Source organism: Mirounga leonina, unplaced genomic scaffold (genome assembly GCF_011800145.1).
Source record: "Mirounga leonina isolate KUSES-001 unplaced genomic scaffold, KU_Mleo_1.0 Mir_418, whole genome shotgun sequence".
NCBI lineage: Eukaryota > Metazoa > Chordata > Mammalia > Carnivora > Phocidae > Mirounga > Mirounga leonina.
The window spans coordinates 20,791,653-20,811,539 of NW_023270739.1; the positions used below are offsets into that span (position 1 = coordinate 20,791,653).

General features: G+C 41.1%; 1 protein-coding gene across 1 annotated transcript in view; it reads right to left on the reverse strand.

Moving 5' to 3' along the window:
- Nucleotides 1-462: 462 nt before the first annotated feature.
- CFAP54 (cilia and flagella associated protein 54) overlaps nucleotides 463-19,887 on the reverse strand; it is a 294,742-nt gene continuing 275,317 nt past the window's right edge. The window contains exon 68 of the mRNA XM_034987789.1: nucleotides 463-693. Coding sequence (XP_034843680.1) covers nucleotides 574-693 — 120 coding nt within the window. The 3' untranslated portion in view covers nucleotides 463-573. The remainder of the gene's footprint in view (nucleotides 694-19,887) is intronic.

Genomic DNA, 19,887 nt, shown 5'->3' on the forward strand with positions numbered 1-19,887 from the left:
AGCCGTCACTATCCTAACGGTTTTCTGCAAGACCCAAGCTTTATTTCATATGAAGGTATGGTCATCAGGCAATTTCTTTTTCTGAATTCAATGGGAAGTATTTTGTTCTTTTCTCTTTCTCTTCCACTGCAGTATAGTGTCCTTCTGGAGGCCACTAGCGTCATCCGCCCAGTTACAGAAATCAAAGTTCTTCGGACATTGCCTCGTGTGCCCTGGGGACAAAATTGCTCCCAGTTGAGAACCACTGTTTTAATCCAATCTTGTCTGTGGATGCATCTAGAGACAACCTACACGTGAGCTGTATAAACATGGGAATAGCTGCACCGGGCACACTATTCATACTTTTAGGAATAGTTCTGTGAGATGGTTTTAATAAGCTGCAGCAGCATTGTCATTTAATTCAGATACAATTTAAGACATCACTCAAAACTACAATTTTTGAGGAAATTTAGCTTATGTAAGAAACCATTTTATTTTGCTTGTTATAAGAAGACAGTTCCCAAAATGTATTCAAACCAAGAAAAAGAACATCAATTAAATCCTTTATAAGGTTAGTTAACATGTAAAGAACGTTTAGGGAATAATCGACACCATCCAGTTGAAAAGGCTTCCTCCTGATATGATACAACCATTAGCAAGGTCAAAAAGTCTCTCAAGATGGAATATAGATGGCAGCGAGATATCAAATGGGACCTGAGAAAAAGCAGAAAGTGTTCATGAAATGCATCGTTTCAAACTGTTGGCTGAAGGAAAGTTCTCAAACATTCAAATACCAATTCCATATAATGGTTTTATGTGAAAGATATTTAACTCTTGCCTAAGGCCAAATGCCAAGTTTCATATCTCTGCATGGCTAAAATGTCACACGAATCATTTTAGACCCTATTAAGATTCATAGATTAGCCTATAAAACAGTAGATATTTTAGAAATATGGACTACTTGCATCCCTATAACCACTGTATATGATTCTAAAGGTAGGACTTTGGCCCCATTCCTAACAAAATGCTTTCCTCCATAACAGGCTGCCCAGTGGACAAATCTCCCTGTCTTTGAGCTTAAGTCTTGCCACAGTGAAGCAAGTATGTTTGGCGCTCACTCTCTCTGGAAGAGGCACTGGGTTACCGTGCTGAGAACTAGTCCAGTCTCAGTCACCTGAACAGAATGAAAGATGGAAAATAAGACTGCCTTTATGACCACAGCACTGGTCATTTCAGAGAGAAGCAGAAAGGAGAGAATAATAAATAGGAAGGAACTTTAACATTTCCTGGGGACCTACTTTACGCAGATCTAGATACTTTGGAAGATAAATGAGCAAATGTCATGTAGAATGACCACAACAGATTAGATGCTTGTGGCCCTAAATTCTGGTAAGAAATTAGAAGACAAGTTTTATTAATTTCTTGTCAAATTGTTAAACGAATCTTTTATTCTTAAGAAAACACAGTGAACCTAAAAGTGGAGGCTGGTTTTTATTTTTTTCTTCACTTCATTGGATTAAAACAGGACCAAAGTATTCCAGTGCTTTCTATAACTTAACATAATAAAGAGGTGAAAAAAATTAATAATGTCCTCCTTTCTCACTCAATCCTGAAGTAATAAGTATTACCAGTTTGAGGAGTATCTTTCCAAGACTTTTAAAATCCTCTGATGAATGTATATTCATGTGGGTTTTTTATTTTCCCTTTTTTTCTTTCCTTTGTTTTTTGAAATAGGATAACTAGGTTTCCATTATTTGCTTTTTCAATTACCAGTATGTAAGAGAAATCCCTCTTTAATCAATTCAAGGAGGCAGAATAACTACATGGAGTTTAAGCATGTGTGTTCTGGAGTAAGACTACTTTGGTTCAAATTCAGACCTCACCACATACCAGCTATGTGAGCTTGAGTAAAATATTTGATCTGTTTGAATTTTAACTTGGTCATCCATAAAACAGAAATAATATTGGTATTACAATTATTATTACAATGCATTGTTGTTACAAGATGGAATGAGTTTATACATATAAAATACTCAGAATGATGCCTAGCACACAATGAACACACAGTAAAGGCTACACATTATTATCATTGTTGAGCATATTCTTTTTAATGGCTACATAACAATGCATGGGATGGCCGCATCCTGTTGTTCAATCAATCACCATAAAGGTTGTTTCTAGTTTTTGTACATGTTTATTCATATACATCCTTGGGTATAGATGCTTCTATTTCTGTTCTACTGATTCCCCAAGATGGTTTGGTTTAGTCAAAGGGTGTTTACATTTTACATTTTAACATTTCTTGCCAGATTACTTTCCAAATAGGTTATGATAATTAACACTTCAACCAGAAATATATAGCTGTATGGATACCCAACTGACCCAGATCTATTTGTTGAAAAGACTGTTCTTGCCTCACTGCACTGCAAAGTCACCTTTGACATAAACCATTGGGCCAAATATGCATGGATCTCTTTCTGGACTGTATTTTGTTCCATCGGTCTATATCTATACTTACTCCAATCCCACACTGTTATTATAGCTCTTTCATAAGACTCGACAACTACAAGTGTAATTCCATTAGCTTTGTTCTTTTTTTGGATGGTTTTGGCTATTCCAGGTCCTTTGCATTTCTGTGTAAATTTCCTGATACTACAGTAAATGATAGCTTTTCAAATCTTTCATTTATAATTTTTGCCTGCTATATAGAAATAGAGTTTACATTTACATTCATATGCATATAGCAACTTTGCTAAATTCACTTATTCATTCTAAGAGTTTATCTGAAGACTACTTTGGATTTTCTATGTCTATAAATAATAAGAATTGTATTCCTTCCTTTCTCACACTTATACCTTTTTGTTTTCTTCCTTTACTTCACTGGCTGAGAATCCCCATGCAGTATTAATTAGAAATGATGACAGGATGTCATAAACATATGATTAATTGACTTTTCAGTTCAGAAAAAAAGGTAAGGTTTATTTAATGAATGGCATTGTAAAAATGTCTACTACTAAAATTCATTCTTTTCTTTACTTACGTCCTCTACTACTTTTGTTAAATTTATTCCTAGGCATTTTATAGTTTTGTTATTATTGTGAATGTTTTAAAGTTTTAAAAGTTCTGTTTAAAGTGATTGTCCTTGGGGCACCTGGCTGGCTCAGTTGGTGGAGTATGTGAGTCTTGATCTCAGGGTTGTGAGTTTGAACCTCATGCTGGGTATACAGATTACTTAAAAATAAAATCTTTGTCAAAAATGGTTATTCTTAGGGCGCCTGGGTGGCCCAGTTGTTAAGCGTCTGCCTTCGGCTCAGGTCATGATCCCAGGGTCCTGGGATCGAGCCCCGCATCGGGCTCCCTGCTCCGTGGGAAGCCTGCTTCTCCCTCTCCAACTCCCCCTGCTTGTGTTCCCTCTCTCACTGTGTCTCTTTCTGTCAAATAAGTAAATAAAACCTTTTTAAAAAAACGGTTATTCTTAGTAGAAAGTTATTAATTTTTCTATCAGCCACTTTATCAGATTCTCTTAATCTAATCATTTAAAAAACCCTTACATTTTGGTTTTGCAGTTATATCATTTACAAATAAATATAACTTTGTTATTTCTTAGTATTTATGTTACTGATTTTATTCTCTTGTCTCATTGCAATAGCTAAAAATTTCAAAGTAATATTGATTCCTAGAAGTGCTACGGAGTCCTGTTACTCCTAAAAATTCTACCACCTAAACATGTTCCAGGTAATTTATGAAAGTTTATTTTGTTAAACAGTAAAATTAAAAAGCCACTATCATCAAAAACATGGAGTCCAGTTTTAAAAAATGTTGAGTTAGGTGAAAATGTGAAATTTATCTCACACCCAAAGTACATCAATGCTATAAACATTACGGGAATCTGAATGCTTTAGGAAGTCAGAGTTATATATCTTTTCCCAGAGAGGTCAAGATTTTACAAATTAGAATTTATAAGATTTCAAATAAAATGATAGAGTTAACAGGTAAAGCACTTCTTTAAACATGTTTCTTGATTTGTATCTACTCAATCTTGATACCAGGACATTTAAAGTAAGCCCACATAATGTTTTATAATGTGAATACCCCATGAGGCTCAGAAACTTTTTTTTAAAGATTGATTTATTTATTTGAGGGTGGGGAGGGGCAGAGGGAGAAGGAGAGAATCTCAAGCAGACTCCCCATTGAGCAGAGCCTGACCTGGGGCTCAATCTCTCCACCCTGAGATCATGACCTGAGCCAAAGTCAAGAGTCAGTTGCTTAATCCACTGGGCCACCCAGGTGCCCCAGAGGCTCAGACACTTCCAGTGACTCACCCAAGCTCCCTCAGCTAGTATGTATCAGAGCCAGGATCTATATTCCTGGCTCCTCAGAACACGTTCCTAACCACCCTGTGGCACGGCCTCTCCCCTGCTGCCCAACTGTCCTCGGACCCCCCCCCCCCACCATGTGTGGCCACCCCAAAAAGCCCCTGCTCCCTGCAGACTGTCCTCCTGCTCCCACCTGACTACACTCTCCTGCTCCCTCCCACGGGCTCTGTGGCACTCTAGACCCTTTTCCAGTTTTGGCTTTTGGAGATTTTATGGAAGGTTCTAGGGCTTCCATATGGAATTTCTCAAGTAAAGTTAAGCTTAGGTGAAATTACTGAATCTTTTTTTTTTTTTTGGCCATTCAATGGAGACAGGATTGGCAATTGTACAATCATGGGGGAGTCTTTTATGTCTTCTGTAAGTAGCTCTCAGTCTGAATTATCCTGGATAAGGTACCAAGGAGTCCCGGTTCCTTTTCATGGATCAAGAAAGACTTTGTGGAGAGAAAGGAAGAAAACAGCCTGGCAGGTAAATAGACTGTAAATTAGTTCAAGTAGGTTCTGCTTTAAGGGGCAACATTGGAGAAACGGTGATGGTTCTGCCTGGAAACGATAGAAGTTGGAAATAACAAGAGGAAAGGAAAAAAGGTAATCAAGTTGGGGCGCACTAAAGGGGTTCACTGCCAGGACTTGACCTTGTCTGGGGGAGTTCTGAAAGTCACTGGAGAGTTAAAGTTTATCTGCCAATGCTATATTTTATATGAGTTTCTGCATGAAAACTAGATTCTATCATAATGAAAGATTTTATTACTTCTGTTCTTTTGTTCCAATAACTTTCCTTGACTGAAAGAGAAATCATATAGTCTTCAAAGTACCTATGGTTTTTCTCAATCCAGTGAGTTTTTATTGAGCACCTACGTTGAGAACTCTTCTTGCTTCTCTCTCAGCACAGTGTCAGTTGCCTTTTCGTTGCTTCTATGTGACCAAGAAGACCAAGAAGAAAGGGGAGGGGGAACACCGAATTCCCACTATTCAATCAGGTTTGCCTGCTCTTTTAATTGGTAAGTGGGTTATCAAAAACTGTGGGCCTTGTGATATGGATGGATTTAACTTTGCCTCCTTTCAAGGACTTTCAAACACAGAGAGCCAGAGCCAAGGCGGGGGGCAGGGGTGGTGGTTAAAAGCCTCAAGGCAGGAAAACAAATGCTGTTTTCATCCAGTATGCTCACATGTAAGTTTCTATATCATGTGATAGTTCTTTCTCAATATATCCCCTGAGTCTTCGAAGTTAACAATTTATTGGGGTTTTTTTTTTTTTCAGACTAGGGAAAAACATGCATTCCAAAGTAGGAAGGATAATATGATACTAGTTTACTTAAGAATCAATACCATGAATGACTGGTGACCCATCGGATAGCAGTTCTAGATGAGAGGAAGCTACAGAGATTTGGTTTCACTGTACTTTATATGATCAAGAGAATCCCACCATCGACAGTAATAGGTATTATCTCCCCAGAAATAGCACCCAACTCTTAAGAAGGCGAGAAGGGCTCGTGTACAACTCTACCAGACCACGGGAAATTTCAAACTTTGCTGAGAACAAGATTATCTTTTCCATCACTCTAATTTTGTGTTAATAAAACTTTAAATATGACCAAAAAAGGGGTTCTTTTTTTAAACATAATGTGAGATCAAAGAGTCATTCTGGTAAGATGGTAGAAATCTTTTTAAATTAAATTTTAAAGAAATAACATTATTATAAAGACATTTTGCAGAGAACAAGAAAATTAGAAATTAAAGGTGCAATATGGGAGAGAAAGCATTTCTACAGAGAATTGGTTCAAATGTTATACTATCTAAAAATAGGGCTGATTCTCCTTAGATCATCATCACCACCACCGCTATTATCACTGAGCCACCACGGAGACTTGGTTGTGCATGGCATTTCCTTGAGCTCTTGAGGAGAGTTCACCTTTTAAGAAAGGACAATTCATGCTCAGACACATTGTCCTACATGCGCAGGAAACCCAAATGTTTCAGTCGGGCCAGAAACTGTTCAGCAACATTCAAGGGCCCTGTCTCTCTTCTTGTATCTAAGTAGATGCCAGAAATGTTTTGCACAATGGCCTCTTTATTGGACTACATGAAGAATGCCTCCCTAAGGGAAGATATATTGAGGGGGACTACATCCACTGGGTGTACATTGAAAAATCAATCTTAGGATATGCTCATAGTTTAGAGTTGTGGTATAAGAAAAACTAATTCATTAGTCTTTGTCCCAGGTTCCTGGCATAAAGCTCCTAAAGCCATTGGGAATTTTCCTTTGTCTGCTAATAAGATGACTATGGCAGGGAAGGGGCCTGATAGCTTCAGGATGGAGCTGGTCACCAGGAAAACCAGCCATGTGATTGGAGGGTTGGAATTTTCAGCCATAGGCCCTGATCTCTGGGGAAAGGAGCAGAGCTGGAGATTGAGTTTGATCATAATGGCCAACCATTTAATCAATTGGACCCATGTAATGAAACCTTCATAGAAACCCCATAACCACAGGTTTCAAGGAACTCCTTGGTTGGTGAACACATTGATGTGCTGGGAGGATGGGGCGCCCCAAGAGGGCATGGAAGCTCTGCCCCTCTCCACCCCCCATATCTTGCCCTATACATCTCTTCAATTTGACTGTTCCTCAGTTGTATCCTTTATAATAAACATAATTGCAAGCAAAGCGCTTTCCTGAGTTCTGTGATTCATTCTAGTGAATTATCAATTGGAGGGGATATCATGGGAACTCTCAAATTTGTAGTCTGCGGAGCAGAAGTGTGGCTAGCCTGGGCACTTCATTTGTAGCTGGCATCAGAAGTGGGGGCAGTCCTGGATTAAGCCTTTCATCTGTGGAGTGTAGGCTAATGGAATTGAATGGTTGGCCCCCCCTGTGGTCAGCAAATCGCAGAATTGGTTGGTGTCAGGAGAAACCACCTAGCGGTCACATCTGGCATTATGTAAATTAGGGCGGTGCTCAGCTCTGAGTGTCTCTGGGCCTTTGGGGCATTCTGCACTCCCCTCCTCCTTGGCAGCTATTAGGCATACACTGCCCTTCACACCTTTCCCAGGCCACGAGGCACTCCTTGATGAAAAGCGACAGAGCTGACAGTGACATCTCCATTACGGGTATATGCTTTTTAGAGGGAACTATTTAAGAAAATAGATCCTGTAAGAAAACAATCCTGTAAGGCCAAAAGAGATCTTTAAGAAGAAGAGTAAAAGTTCAGGCTGAACGTATCAGGCTTATTCTAACTGCTCAAGAGTCTAAGGCCCAGGGAAAAGAGTCTTTGAAATGTGACACCCTACTGTGCAGAAAGAGCAGCTGCTCCCTCCCTCTCCAGAAAAGTATTTTTCACCAGATAAAGAACTAATAAAGGGTCTCAAACAGGGCAAATCCCCTTTAAAATATCAAAAGCTCTAATCAGAACAGGAAGGATGAGTTATGCAACCAACAATGAAGTGCATGGGGCATAAAGGCTAGATCCAAGTTCATGGCCAATGGCTCAGTGCTTATAATCAGGGCCTTGGGGGAAGAGTGAAAGTTTCTTGGAGGGAGGATTTAACGGAAATGCCTGTATTCAATGTGTTACAAAACTGAATGCCTATTTCTCATTCCTGGTGGAGATGCAAGAGCATAAATTTTGATATAGTACTTATATGTGATTACATCACTTTACATCATTGCCTTTATTTTCAGAAGATAGTTTTTATTTTATTTTTTTTATTAACATATAATGTATTATTTGTACAGGTCTGTGGTTCATCAGTCTTACACAATTCACAGCGCTCACCATAGCACATACCCTCCCCAGTGTCCATCACCAGCCACCCCATCCCTCCCACCCCCCACCACTCCAGCAAGCCTCAGTTTGTTTCCTGAGATTAAGAGTCTCTTATGGTTTGTCTCCGGCTCTGGTTTCATCTTGTTTCATTTTTCCCTCCCTTCCCCTATATTTTCAGAAGATAGTTTTAAGGCTTTACCGAGTCCTTGTTTTTCTACTCTGAAAATGTACATTTTCTAAAAAAGTAAGTCTGTATTTATTGAGGATTGCAAATGGGCTGGAGTCTTTGTTTTACAGAGTTTATTTCATCTGTAAATTAACTGCTAAATGGAGGTCAAGAGAAAATGTCAAGAGCTATGGAGTCACATTGTAGAATGTAGTTTTAATCATGATTGGGTGACATGTGTATGATGTTGGAAAATAAGCTTCAAGCCAGAGTATGCTTCCTAGTTCCTTTGGAACTCTTCTAATTCCAATAAATAAGGATAATTGAGCATTCATGTATTCATAACCAATCAGGGATTTTATTTTTATATTTTAACTCACTGCTGAGGTTCAGGTTCCTGGGAGACAGACTTTGAGATGGAACTCAGCTTCCAGGAAGCTTATTAGGAAATACTCTTGGGATCAACACCCATGGGAAAAGGGAAGACTGCAGGATTAGCAGAGAGAAGATGGGCTGCAATGCAGTCACAAGGAAGGGCTCAGCCAACACCACAGGGGTTCTGAAGCTGGGATGACCCTTCAGAGATGCTCTGAATTGTGGTAGGGGGTCAGGTCTCTGCACCCCATATCAACCAGTAATCAGATGCTGACCTCCCCCAAGAAAGAGGCCAGCTCCTTTCCCTGTCAGCAATTCCTGGAGAGGGTTGAGAACTGAGGGCTGTCAGTCAGCACATTGGGAAAATGAGCTCTTCAGTCCTGAAGGGGAGATCTGGGTGGCTCAGTGAAGGGGTCATGACAGGCACAAATATTTAATTCAATGGTTAACTATAAAACCATTAAACAACTAGCAATATGGCAAAAAGCATACTAATATATAACTAATACAAGCCAAAGGGAGATTTAAAGTAATAACTAAGTAAGAATTCTTATACCAAATTTCCAGATGCTGCTTTTCTGGGTCACAGTAAGACGAGCTTAATACATTTTCAGTATAACTCTTATTAATCACTTTATTTGATTACCCTGAGAAATAGTCCCCCTTCTGAAGTATGAGGAGAAGAACAAGGAAACAAAGAGTAGGAGGAAGATTCAGAAACAATTTCTTCCCTCAAATAATACCTTTCCATAAACTTAAATATGAAGAAATTCAGTAATTTCACCTAAGCTTAACTTTACTTGAGGAATTCCATATGGAAGCCCTAGAACCTTCCATAAAACCTCCCAAAGGCAAAACTGAAAAATGGTCCAGAGTGCCATAGAGCCTGTGGGAGGGAGCAGGGGAGTGTAGTCAGGTGGGAGTGGGAGGAGAGGCTGCAGGGAGCAGGGGCTTTCTGGGATGGCCGCACGTGGTGAGGCAGGGGCGGGGGGGGGGGGGGGCTCAGAAGACAGTTGGGCAGCCGGGGAGAGGCCGTGCCACAGGGTGGTTAGGAACGTGTTCTGAGGAGCCAGTCTGCCTGGGTGTAGATCCTCTAACACTAACTAGCTGGGGGAACCTGGGCAAGTCACTTAAATTTCTCACATGTAATATATGGATAATAACAGTCTCTACCTCAACTAGAAACAGAAATCTGAGGTCAGACGCTGACCTTTACAAGGTATGTGCATATTCATGTCTGATTGCTGCTGCGACAGCCTATGACAAACCCAGGGGCTTACAACAACACAAATCTGCTCTCCCACAGTCCCGGAGATAAGAAATCGGAATTTATAGTTTCACCGGCCGAAAATCAAGGTGTCAGCAGGGCTGGTTCTTTCTGGGGGCTACAGAGGGAGAATCTGAGTCTTTGCCTTTTGTCGCTTTTATAGGCCACCTGTTGCCCTTGATTTGTAGGCCCTACAGCATCCACGCCAGTCCTGTTACCACATGCCTTCTCCTGTCGTTGTCAAAGCTCCCTCCGCCTGCCTTTTATAAGGATACTGTGACTACATTTAGGGCCCACCTGGATAGGCCAGAATAATCTCCCCATCTCAAAACCCTTAACTTAATCATATCTGCAAAGCCCTTTTTGTCATACAAGGTAAAAGGTTTTGGGGATTAGGGCATGATTCAGCCTACTGCATGGGTGATTAAATGATATGGCTTCGTTCATAAGAATATCATATTTGTATCCTACCTGCTCAACAAAGTCTTCATAGCTGCAGTTATTGCATTGTTTCTATTTAAAAATTCATGGCATTATTTGCAACAACATGGATGGAGCTGGAGAGTATAATGCCAAGTGAGGTCAATCGGTCAGAGAGAGACAAATACCGTATGATCACACTCATATGTGGAATTTAAGAAACAAAACAAATGAACAAAGAGAAAAGAGAGAGAGAGAGAGAAACCAAGAAAAAAAACTCTTAACTATAGAGAATTGATGGTTCCCAGAGGGGAGGTGGGGGGGGTGGGTGAAATAGGTGATGGGGAGTAAGAGTACACATAACCATGACGAGCACTGCGTAATGTATAGTTATCGAATTACCATATTGTACATCTGAAACTAATGTAACACTGCAGGTTATCTATACTGGAATTAAAATAAAAAATAAAATAAATATATATATAAAAATTCATGGCATTCCTGTAAAATGTCTATTGTGCTAGAAGTTATTAGTGTTCACTAAAATACATACTTCGTCCCTCTACAATTCTCTATGTCCTTGCATATCAGGTTGAAGCCAATAGGATATGAACAGAAATTATGACAGTCAGTCCATGCTGGCTTTTGGAAATGGTCACCCTAATTTACTGCCTACACTGGGACACTTTCTGAGAGTAAAAGGGAAGTATATAGTAAGCATCTCTCCAAATCAACAGGTATATGTTATGAGTGTCGCAGGGAAACTGAGATGCATAGTCGCCCTACTTAAAATTATCCAGTGAAGTCCTCTAGCTCTTCTCTCCTGCAGTGGTGACCTCAGAGGCCACGTGGTCCAGACAGCATGGCTATAAGTAGAAGGAGAGCTATCCCACCCTCACTGAACTTTGCATGAGAAAGAAAGGAACCTTTATTGCCACTGAGATTTGGGGTTTGTGGGCACAGCATAACCTACCCCATCCCATCTAGAACATGTATGCTCTAGCAAGTCTGGCAAGCTTGTCCTCCCCTTATCATATGGGGGGGGGTAATGCCATCAGAGTGAGGGTTTAACTCCACTGAAAGGTCAGGACTTTGAATCTCAGCAGCAAACTTAGAGGAAGAAATGCTGTCAAGTCTGCCTGTGGGCTTTTGTCTTAGAAGATGTAGAAGTGAAAACCCCAGAGTCCGAACAATACTTGCCATTTCCTGATGGTTATAGTCTGGCAACTAGAAACAGGACTTTTTTTTTTCTTTTAGATTTTTATTTATTTATTTAAGGGGCAGAAGGAGAGGGAGAAGCAGGATCCCCACTGAGCAGGGAACCTGACAATGGGCTCCATCCCAGGACCCTGGGATCATGACCTGAGCCGAAGGCAGACACTTAACTGCTTAACCGACTGAGCCACCCAGGCACCACAGGAGGAGACTCTTTTTTAGAACAAAGGCTTGATAAAGAACATGAACTGAAGTTTGCATTTTGTTCATGGGATTTTGTTGCTTAGAACCAAAGCATGACTGGCTTTGTTCATAGCTTCCACTTGCAGCAGCAAACTGGAAGGCAGACCTCCTGTGCAGGGCATGGAAAGAAAAACTTCTCATGCTGACTTCTTTATTCATCTCAGCAAAAACCGCAAGCTGCCTGCAAACACTGCCCGGCAATGTCTGATTGAAAGTCTAACAGAGTTTGCAATTTACAAAGGAATTTCACATAAATCCTTTCATGGAACTCTTTTTAGAATTTCTAACTTGAGCAATCAACCTTCGTCTGTCAATATTAACAAAAGGGTGTGCAGAAGAAGGGGGCAAGGAAAGAGGGAAAGGATAGACAGGAGGAGAAGGAAGGATGGAAGGAGGTGGAGTAGAAATCCACCACTGAGCTTCCCGGAACATCTGCAGGTGCTATGACTCAGGTTCTGCATCAGGCACTTTGGGCTATGGACAATTCTGTGGCCACAATAAAATGTGCCGATGTTCGTAAATATTTTTTGGCTCATCCAGAAGTGTAGTCTAATAGCTCTCTGGGGAATTATACTGAGTGAAAAAAATGACAATCCCCAAAGCGTTAAATAGTGAATGGTTCCTTTTACATAACATTCTTAAAATGACAAAATTATAGAAATAGAGAATAGATTAGTAATTGTCAGAAATCAGGGCTAGCGGTGGGGTGGGTGGTGAAGTGTCTATAAAAGGACAATGAAAGGGGTCCTCGTAGTGACAAAATTGTTCTGTATCCTATTAATGTCAGTGTCTTGTTGTGATATCCTATGGTTCTGCAAGATGTTACCAATGGGGACAACTGGGTAAAGAGTACACTAGGATCTCTCTATATTATTTCTTATAATTACAAGTGAATCTATAATGATCTCAAAACAAAAAGTTTAATTAAAAAAAGGATGGTTGAAAAATAACACATCTATTAAATGCCCATTCACTCTTTTGAAAATTAGCAAATATTTAGATAGGCCAAAAGCCACTAATGAAGCAAGTTTCTAATGGTCAGATGAACAAAGACTCATTTCACATTATTAAGGCAGGAAAAAATAAGGATGACCACAATGTACTGAATGCTTACCACTGGCATTATACTGGCCAGATACAAAATGCGTTGCATGCTTTTTCGAATGTAATTCTCCACGAGGAGAATGAATGTACAGACAAGGAACTGAAGCACAGAGAAGTAAAGTAACTTGCTCACAGTCATGCAATCAATAGATGGTGGAACCAAGAATTAAATCATGTTTTTATCCACTAAGATACATCGTTTCCGAGACCTTCAACAGAATCTAATAGCCCTGAGGTCTTTAAGGATTAATGACTTGTCCACAAGGGCAAAACTGGACAAGAACTTGTGCTAAGTGCTCTTCCTACCATACTGGGATCTCACAGGTGGTTGAGAAAAGAACATAATGGCATTAGCTGCCTGAGATACGGGCAGAAGAAGAGCAAAAATCTAGAATGGCTGGTGTCCTAAGTATTAACAAGGAGAATGGGTAAATTTAGACCTGCTCCTTCTTTGTGGATTTATTTTAATATGAAAACATTTGTGCAGAGAACTTCCAAAGCTTACCGACTGACTCAGCTATGTGAGGCAAAAGTCAGTATCTTCCAAAAATGAAAATATAATCCCATTGTTAAGGGTACAGTTTTTTTTGTTTTTTTTTTTTTAAAGATTTTATTTATTTATTTGAGAGAGAGGATGAGAGGAGAGAGAGAGCACATGAGAAGGGGGAGGGTCAGAGGGAGAAGCAGATTCCCCGCCGAGCAGGGAGCCGGATGCGGGACTCGATCCAGGGACTCCAGGATCATGACCTGAGCCGAAGGCAGTCGCTCAACTAACTGAGCCACCCAGGCGCCCAAGGGTACAGTTTTTTAATCAAGACAAAAGCATTCAGCAAAATGAATGAGATAAATGAAGCTAAATGTTTACCTCAGTTTTTAGCAAAACGGAAAGCAGTAAACAGATTTGCTAATGATAGCCCTGCCTTTCACCTCCTTTGAAGTTACCCAAAGTGACTAAACTTCAGGAAGTCGTCCCTTTGGTTCTGAAATGCAGTTTTATCCTGAATGAAGCCAGGCTTGCTTGATCCAGGAGTACACACACTTCTTGCCATTTAGTCAATACACAATGTCAGGTTCATACTATCTTTTGGTTTAAATCACATCCAAGTACCATCACACCAGCACATTGCACGTCTCACAAAAGCAGGACCAGTACTTGGAGCAAAGACAGCACAAAGGCTCTGGTTCCATGATGAGCGAGAGCGTGTTTCACCTCGACACTACTGCTGGCCAATCTCTGAGAGATGAGCATTTTGAAAACGCTATAAACAGCTTAGCCTTTTCTTAGCATTTTGAAGAGCACATTAATAGCCTGGCCTTTTCTTAAGGGCTTTCTTTTTCCCTTAGCCAAATTTGACAGCTAGAAGTGAAGAGTGAGAGGATGGAATCAAAGTCGGGGCTATGTTTTAAAAGCAGCATGGAACTGATGTCATCCGGCATTGTCTTCAAAAGAATATAAGAATATTAAGTGGATGTCTCATGAACTTACACACAAAGGATACTCTTCACTTGAGGACAGAATGATAATGTCTCAGAGAAGAAAGAGGTAATTCTAGATGCCCATAAAATCTATTCAGACAGCTCTTGGCTGGTACAAAAAAAAAAAGCAGAAGAAGAAGAAAAAGAAAAGAAAATCTGCAACTCTTAACCAAAAGAAGTTATAGTTATTAGTAAAATTAATTTTTAAATACTTATTAAACACCTACTGTAGAATATGTGAGACCTTAAGCCCAATGCTATTAAATGACAGTTTAAAAGACGGTATGGTTATTGTCACCATTTGGAAAGTTTTGTTGAAAAAAAAACCAAGAGGCATACGGTCATGTAATAAAATTAGCCAAAGGAAATTAAATAGCTTAGCATCACTCTCTAAGATTTAACAGCCTAAAAAAAAAAAAAAGTGAAGTGGGAGCTGTCCCACATAAATAGGGACATGTGCAACCCCATCCATCACCCAGGAAACCTGCATCGGTCATTTCAAAGGGTGCTTTGAGAACCCACCTAGTTTATCTTCTACCTTCTCCGTAGAAACACACCGAGCAACTTCAGGACAGTTACTGAGCATATTTGGGGAGAGTTGCTGACTAATTTTAAAAACTGCCCAAGTAGGTTGCCAGGAGTGGCCTCTGCTCGGAGAAGGAAGACACCAACAGATTGGGAGTGCTTTCCTGGATGTTGGGGCAGATTGCATTTTCCCAAAACGGCTTCAATAGCTCCTGACCCCATGCCTTTCCTACAGTTTGACATTGACACTCCGCCCACCAAGAGGTGGAATCTATGTTCAGCCTTTAATGTGGGTGGATTTGGGACTAGCAGGGAGAAGTCATTAGGTAGCTTAAAAAGCTGGGGCATAAAGAGTGACAGAGCTTCTGCCTAGTTCTCTTGAGAGGCTCATTCCTGAAACCCAAACGCTACCCTGCGCTGATGCTCAACCAACCCCACGGAGGTCACGTGTCACGTTCTGGCCCACAGCCCACTCTGCATCCCCAGCCCTCAGCCCCTGGCCAATAGCCAGCATCAAGCACCAAACCAAACTAGCCTTTGAGCCTTCAGGGATCCCAGCCCGCAGAAGCTGAATCATCCCCAAACTTCAGGTCTTCCCAGCTGATGCTCCAGATACCATAAAGCAGAAACAGGTCCTTCCCAAATATTCGTTAAAATGTGGGTCATTTTATGCCACCAAGCTTGGGGTGCTTTGTTATATAATAATAGTAACTGGAACAGAGGAAAATGGGACATATATGTGGCTAAAAATGATGCACACGGTCATTCCTAGCACTGGAATTACTGCAGCCTCTCTTTCGGGAAGGTACTCAGGAGCTTTATGCTACACATGTTTTTCTACTACAGCCACTCCTCTACTTACAAGGGTCTAACTCCATGTGAACTCACATGGCTCTGAGATGATCATAATGTTTTGCTTAGGATGGTGCCAGGCACTATTCTAAGAGTTTACGTGGATTACTCACTTAATCCACAAAACAAACCCGTGAGCTAAGTACTATTTTTTTTTTTTTTTTTTTTAAGTAGGCTCCACGCCCAGCACAGAGCCCAACTCGGGGCCTGAACTCACAACCCGAGATCAAGACCCGAGCTGAGGCCAAGAGTCAAAAGCTCAACCAACTGAGCCACCCAGGCGCCCCGAGGTTAAGTAGGATTTTTATTCCCAGTTTACAAATAGGGAAAGGGAAACATGGAGGCTTGCCCAAGGTCACACAACTAGCACATCAGAGCTGGGCTGGGATGTGGAGCCAGGCAGTTTGGCTCCCAAGCCTGCCCACTAACGACCACACCCTGACTCTCCTTTTCCCTCAGCCACGTATGACTGAGTCCAGCCCCTCCCCCGCCAAGAGGACCCCAACTGAAAAGGGGGAACACTGCTGGCTTCAGCTTGATGGTCATGGTGAGAGCCCAGGCTCTGGAGTCTGCCAGCCCCAGTGACTTTGGGCAGGTCTTTTAACCTCTGTTAACCTCTTTCTTCCTACTTTTATGCGAAACAGTCATCCATTGAAAACCACAACCATCATCTTCGTTAAGCACTAGCCACATTCCTTCCTTCTAGACTGTCAGCCTCTTCAGGGCAAGGACTCCTGTCTTTCTCACTTCGGGTTCCTCCTTTGGGGCCAGCACGGTGCCATGTACTCAGCTGCAGCTTATAACTGAGCTGATGTTGGCTTTTTCTTTTCTTTTCTTTTCTTTTCTTTTTTAAACTTCTGTCTTTATTTTCGTATCCAGGGCTTTTGGGATTTGTTCTGTTCTCTACATCCCCATGAACAAAGCCATAAATCATGCCTTTACCACTGAGCCTGCTGCCAAAACTAAGACTTGGGTTTTCTGCCTCGTCTTTCAAAGGTCTTCCTAATCAGAGGAACAGGCGTTCACGGGCACCCTTGATCATGTTTATATCTACCTAAGGATTCTCTACCGCCTCCCAATCATTTTCCAAAGTAATTAAAACTCTGAACCATGGGCCACAGGAGCTTCTACTAACTTGATTTCTTATAGGGAACTATTAAACCCTTTCTTAAAAGATATCACAGGGAATTTCTCACCTTCTGAATTATGTCAAGATAATACCAGAATATTAACTGAGATTATTCCTGAGGAGAGCTGTCTGGCCCCCAGGCCTCTGTTTTACCCTGTACTGTAATTGCTTCTGTATTTGCCTGTCTCCCCCACTAAACCGAAGGCTGGGACTCTGGCTTTTACCTCTGTATCCCAATGTCCAGTCCAATGGCTGGCAAAGAGGATGCACTTGCCAAATGTTTACTATTCAAATGCATGGAGTTGATGAGCCCAAAGTCACTGATAATGTCTGGAATAGAACTGCAACCCAGGGGGATCTCTGGAAAATGCATCAAGAGCATTCGTTCATTTCACAAACATTTATTAAAAACCTCTGTGGGAGCCAGCAGTGGGCAAGGCAATGAGCATAAAAATGTAGTAAGATCCAGTCTTATTATATAAAACCCAATCTGCTCTAGCAGGGTAGACCAATATGGAAGCACATCATTAGAACACATTTTGGTAAGAACTAAGTACAGGGATCTAAACCATGGGCCTGAGAGGCAGTGATAACAAGAAGGCAGTCTGGGTTAGGTTAACAGATTAGACGTGTTATTTCCCATTTTTACATGGTAACCTAGCAAAAGATAAGATGCTAGCATTGTGGAGCGATCCTCCAGCTGACAGCCAGGGTCATAAGGTCAAAAGAGGTCATAAGGCATAGATGGTCACATGATAGAATCAATACATCAGACATAAAATTAATGATGCTAATGACTAAACTAAGATAGGTTAATATATCTGTGACTCTGTGTCTCCCTCTACCTGTTCTTCTACCCTCTCCACACTTCTTACCCAAACCTTCTTAAAGATAATTATTTTAGTGACCAGCACGCGGATGATGTCAATATCTGAACATAAATACATCAAAAAATGATCATTTTAGGAATCAGAAATAAGAGAACATGTGTGCACTAAATTCAGCCATGTGAAAAGGAACACACATGGATAATGTACATAATAATGTCATGGAAGTCCTTAGAACTTACCTGTCATTAAGGATTTTTTATGTTAAATTCAAGTTATTTTTAAGAAAATATATTGCACAATAAACTATTTTATGTGCAACTGGGGCTTGAGAAACAATGGCAGACATCAGGCCATCTTGGTGCTTTCTCAGAACAGAAGGGAGGAGTTTTTGGATCTATTATGAGGTAAATTCATGGCTGTGAAGCCTCTCACATACTGTCAGCTGCCTTGCTAGTATTCTCCTCCCGCATTTGCCCCTGTTGGCATTTTCCTCTCCTGTGTCCAGGAAGGCAAGGGGGTTGGAGAAAACCCACAAGCCAAGCCACCTGGTACCCCAACAAATGTATGATCTCTAAATCTCAGTGTGACCTTCGATCCTCATATTTGTCCTTGCTCAGCTTCCTCCCTCATCACACCCAACGACTGTGAATACTCAAGACCTTCCTCTTTCCCTTGGAAGACCATGCCCTCAACCCCCCACCTTCTCCACAGCAGGTAAACTTGCCTCCACTTCACAGAGTCAGTGAAAACCTCTGGGTGTGAACTGCCCCAGCTTCTCCCACCCTTTTCTTCCACATTCACTCACGCCCCCACTCACCTTCATCTGCCACCCCAAGACCTAGAGAAAGAGGTCTTTCCTCTGTTCCCAGTCAGCTCTCTTGCTCGTGCTGTCATGTCTTTCTGTTCCCACCCCCTCTCCAAAGGCCCTCCTCCATTGTTTGTCCTTGTCTCTTCTAGAGAGGCAAACTCCACCCCTCTTAGCTCTTTTCCCTCATCACACCTCCCATCCTAGCGCCCTCCTGATGGGCCCCCTCCAGCTGTTCCTCTACCCCTGCAGACTTCTCACCCAAACCTTCCCAAAGGTTCATCTACACCTGCAACGTTCACTCTCTCACTCCTCAATTCCCTGTAGCACCTGCTCTCTATTCTAATGAAACATTTGCTGGGTATAATTTAGTGAAAGATGCAGATCCCAGACTGAAGCAGAACTGTCTTTGACTCCTGCCTCCTCCACTTACAAGTGTGAGATCCCAACATGCTGCTTAATTTCTTCATTTCTAATGTGGGGATAATAATAGTAACCAACTTCACAGAGTTCTTGCAATATGCAATGAGATACCATATTTAAAACACTGAGTAGTGTCTGCACATTCCATTGCCCAATAAAAATTATTACTAGCAGTAGCATTTGCATTAATGATTATCATTCTTATCTGTCAGGCACTACGCTAGGTCTAGCTAGAGATCCTGAACTAAAAGAAATCCTAACAAATTCATGCAGCCAAGAAAAACTAGTTTGCAATCTTCTTATACAGTGGGGCTTATCTCTTGGCTTAGAATCATCTTTTCCACCTTTGAACCAGGATCTGCTCCTAGGAATTTCCTTCCATACTGATTCTGTATGACTGCAGTCAGTTCAGTTCACACACACACAAACGCAAACACACACACATACACGGTAAATTTATTTGTATCATGTGAACCAATAGGAAAATATTTAATTTAGCTGAACACAGGACCTTTAATCTCTGCTGCTTTCACAGCAATAAAGTATCTACACACCAATGTTCTGTGTGCAGTTGGAAGTCAATAATTACTGATGAGCAGACAGTTGTATATAATGACTTAGCCCTCCTCGTGGTCAGTCACCGCAAGAACAGAAAGCATATTTTTAGCATCATGTTTGACTCCTACCTGACAACCTGGAAACTGCAATAATTTGAACCTATGTAGGCAAGGAAAGGATTACTTTGTTGCTGGTACACCAGAAATGAAACCTAATGGTCATTTATTTCCTTGGTTAGCACAGAGAGCTCATTTCCTTCCTCCACCTTCTTGCTATTCTCAATTTTTTTTTGTCACAGGCTGTGTGTGGCAATATTTGTTTTAATTAGGGAGACACAGTAGAGGCAAAGGCAACTGTAACAGGTATGTTCGGTAAGGAACCAAA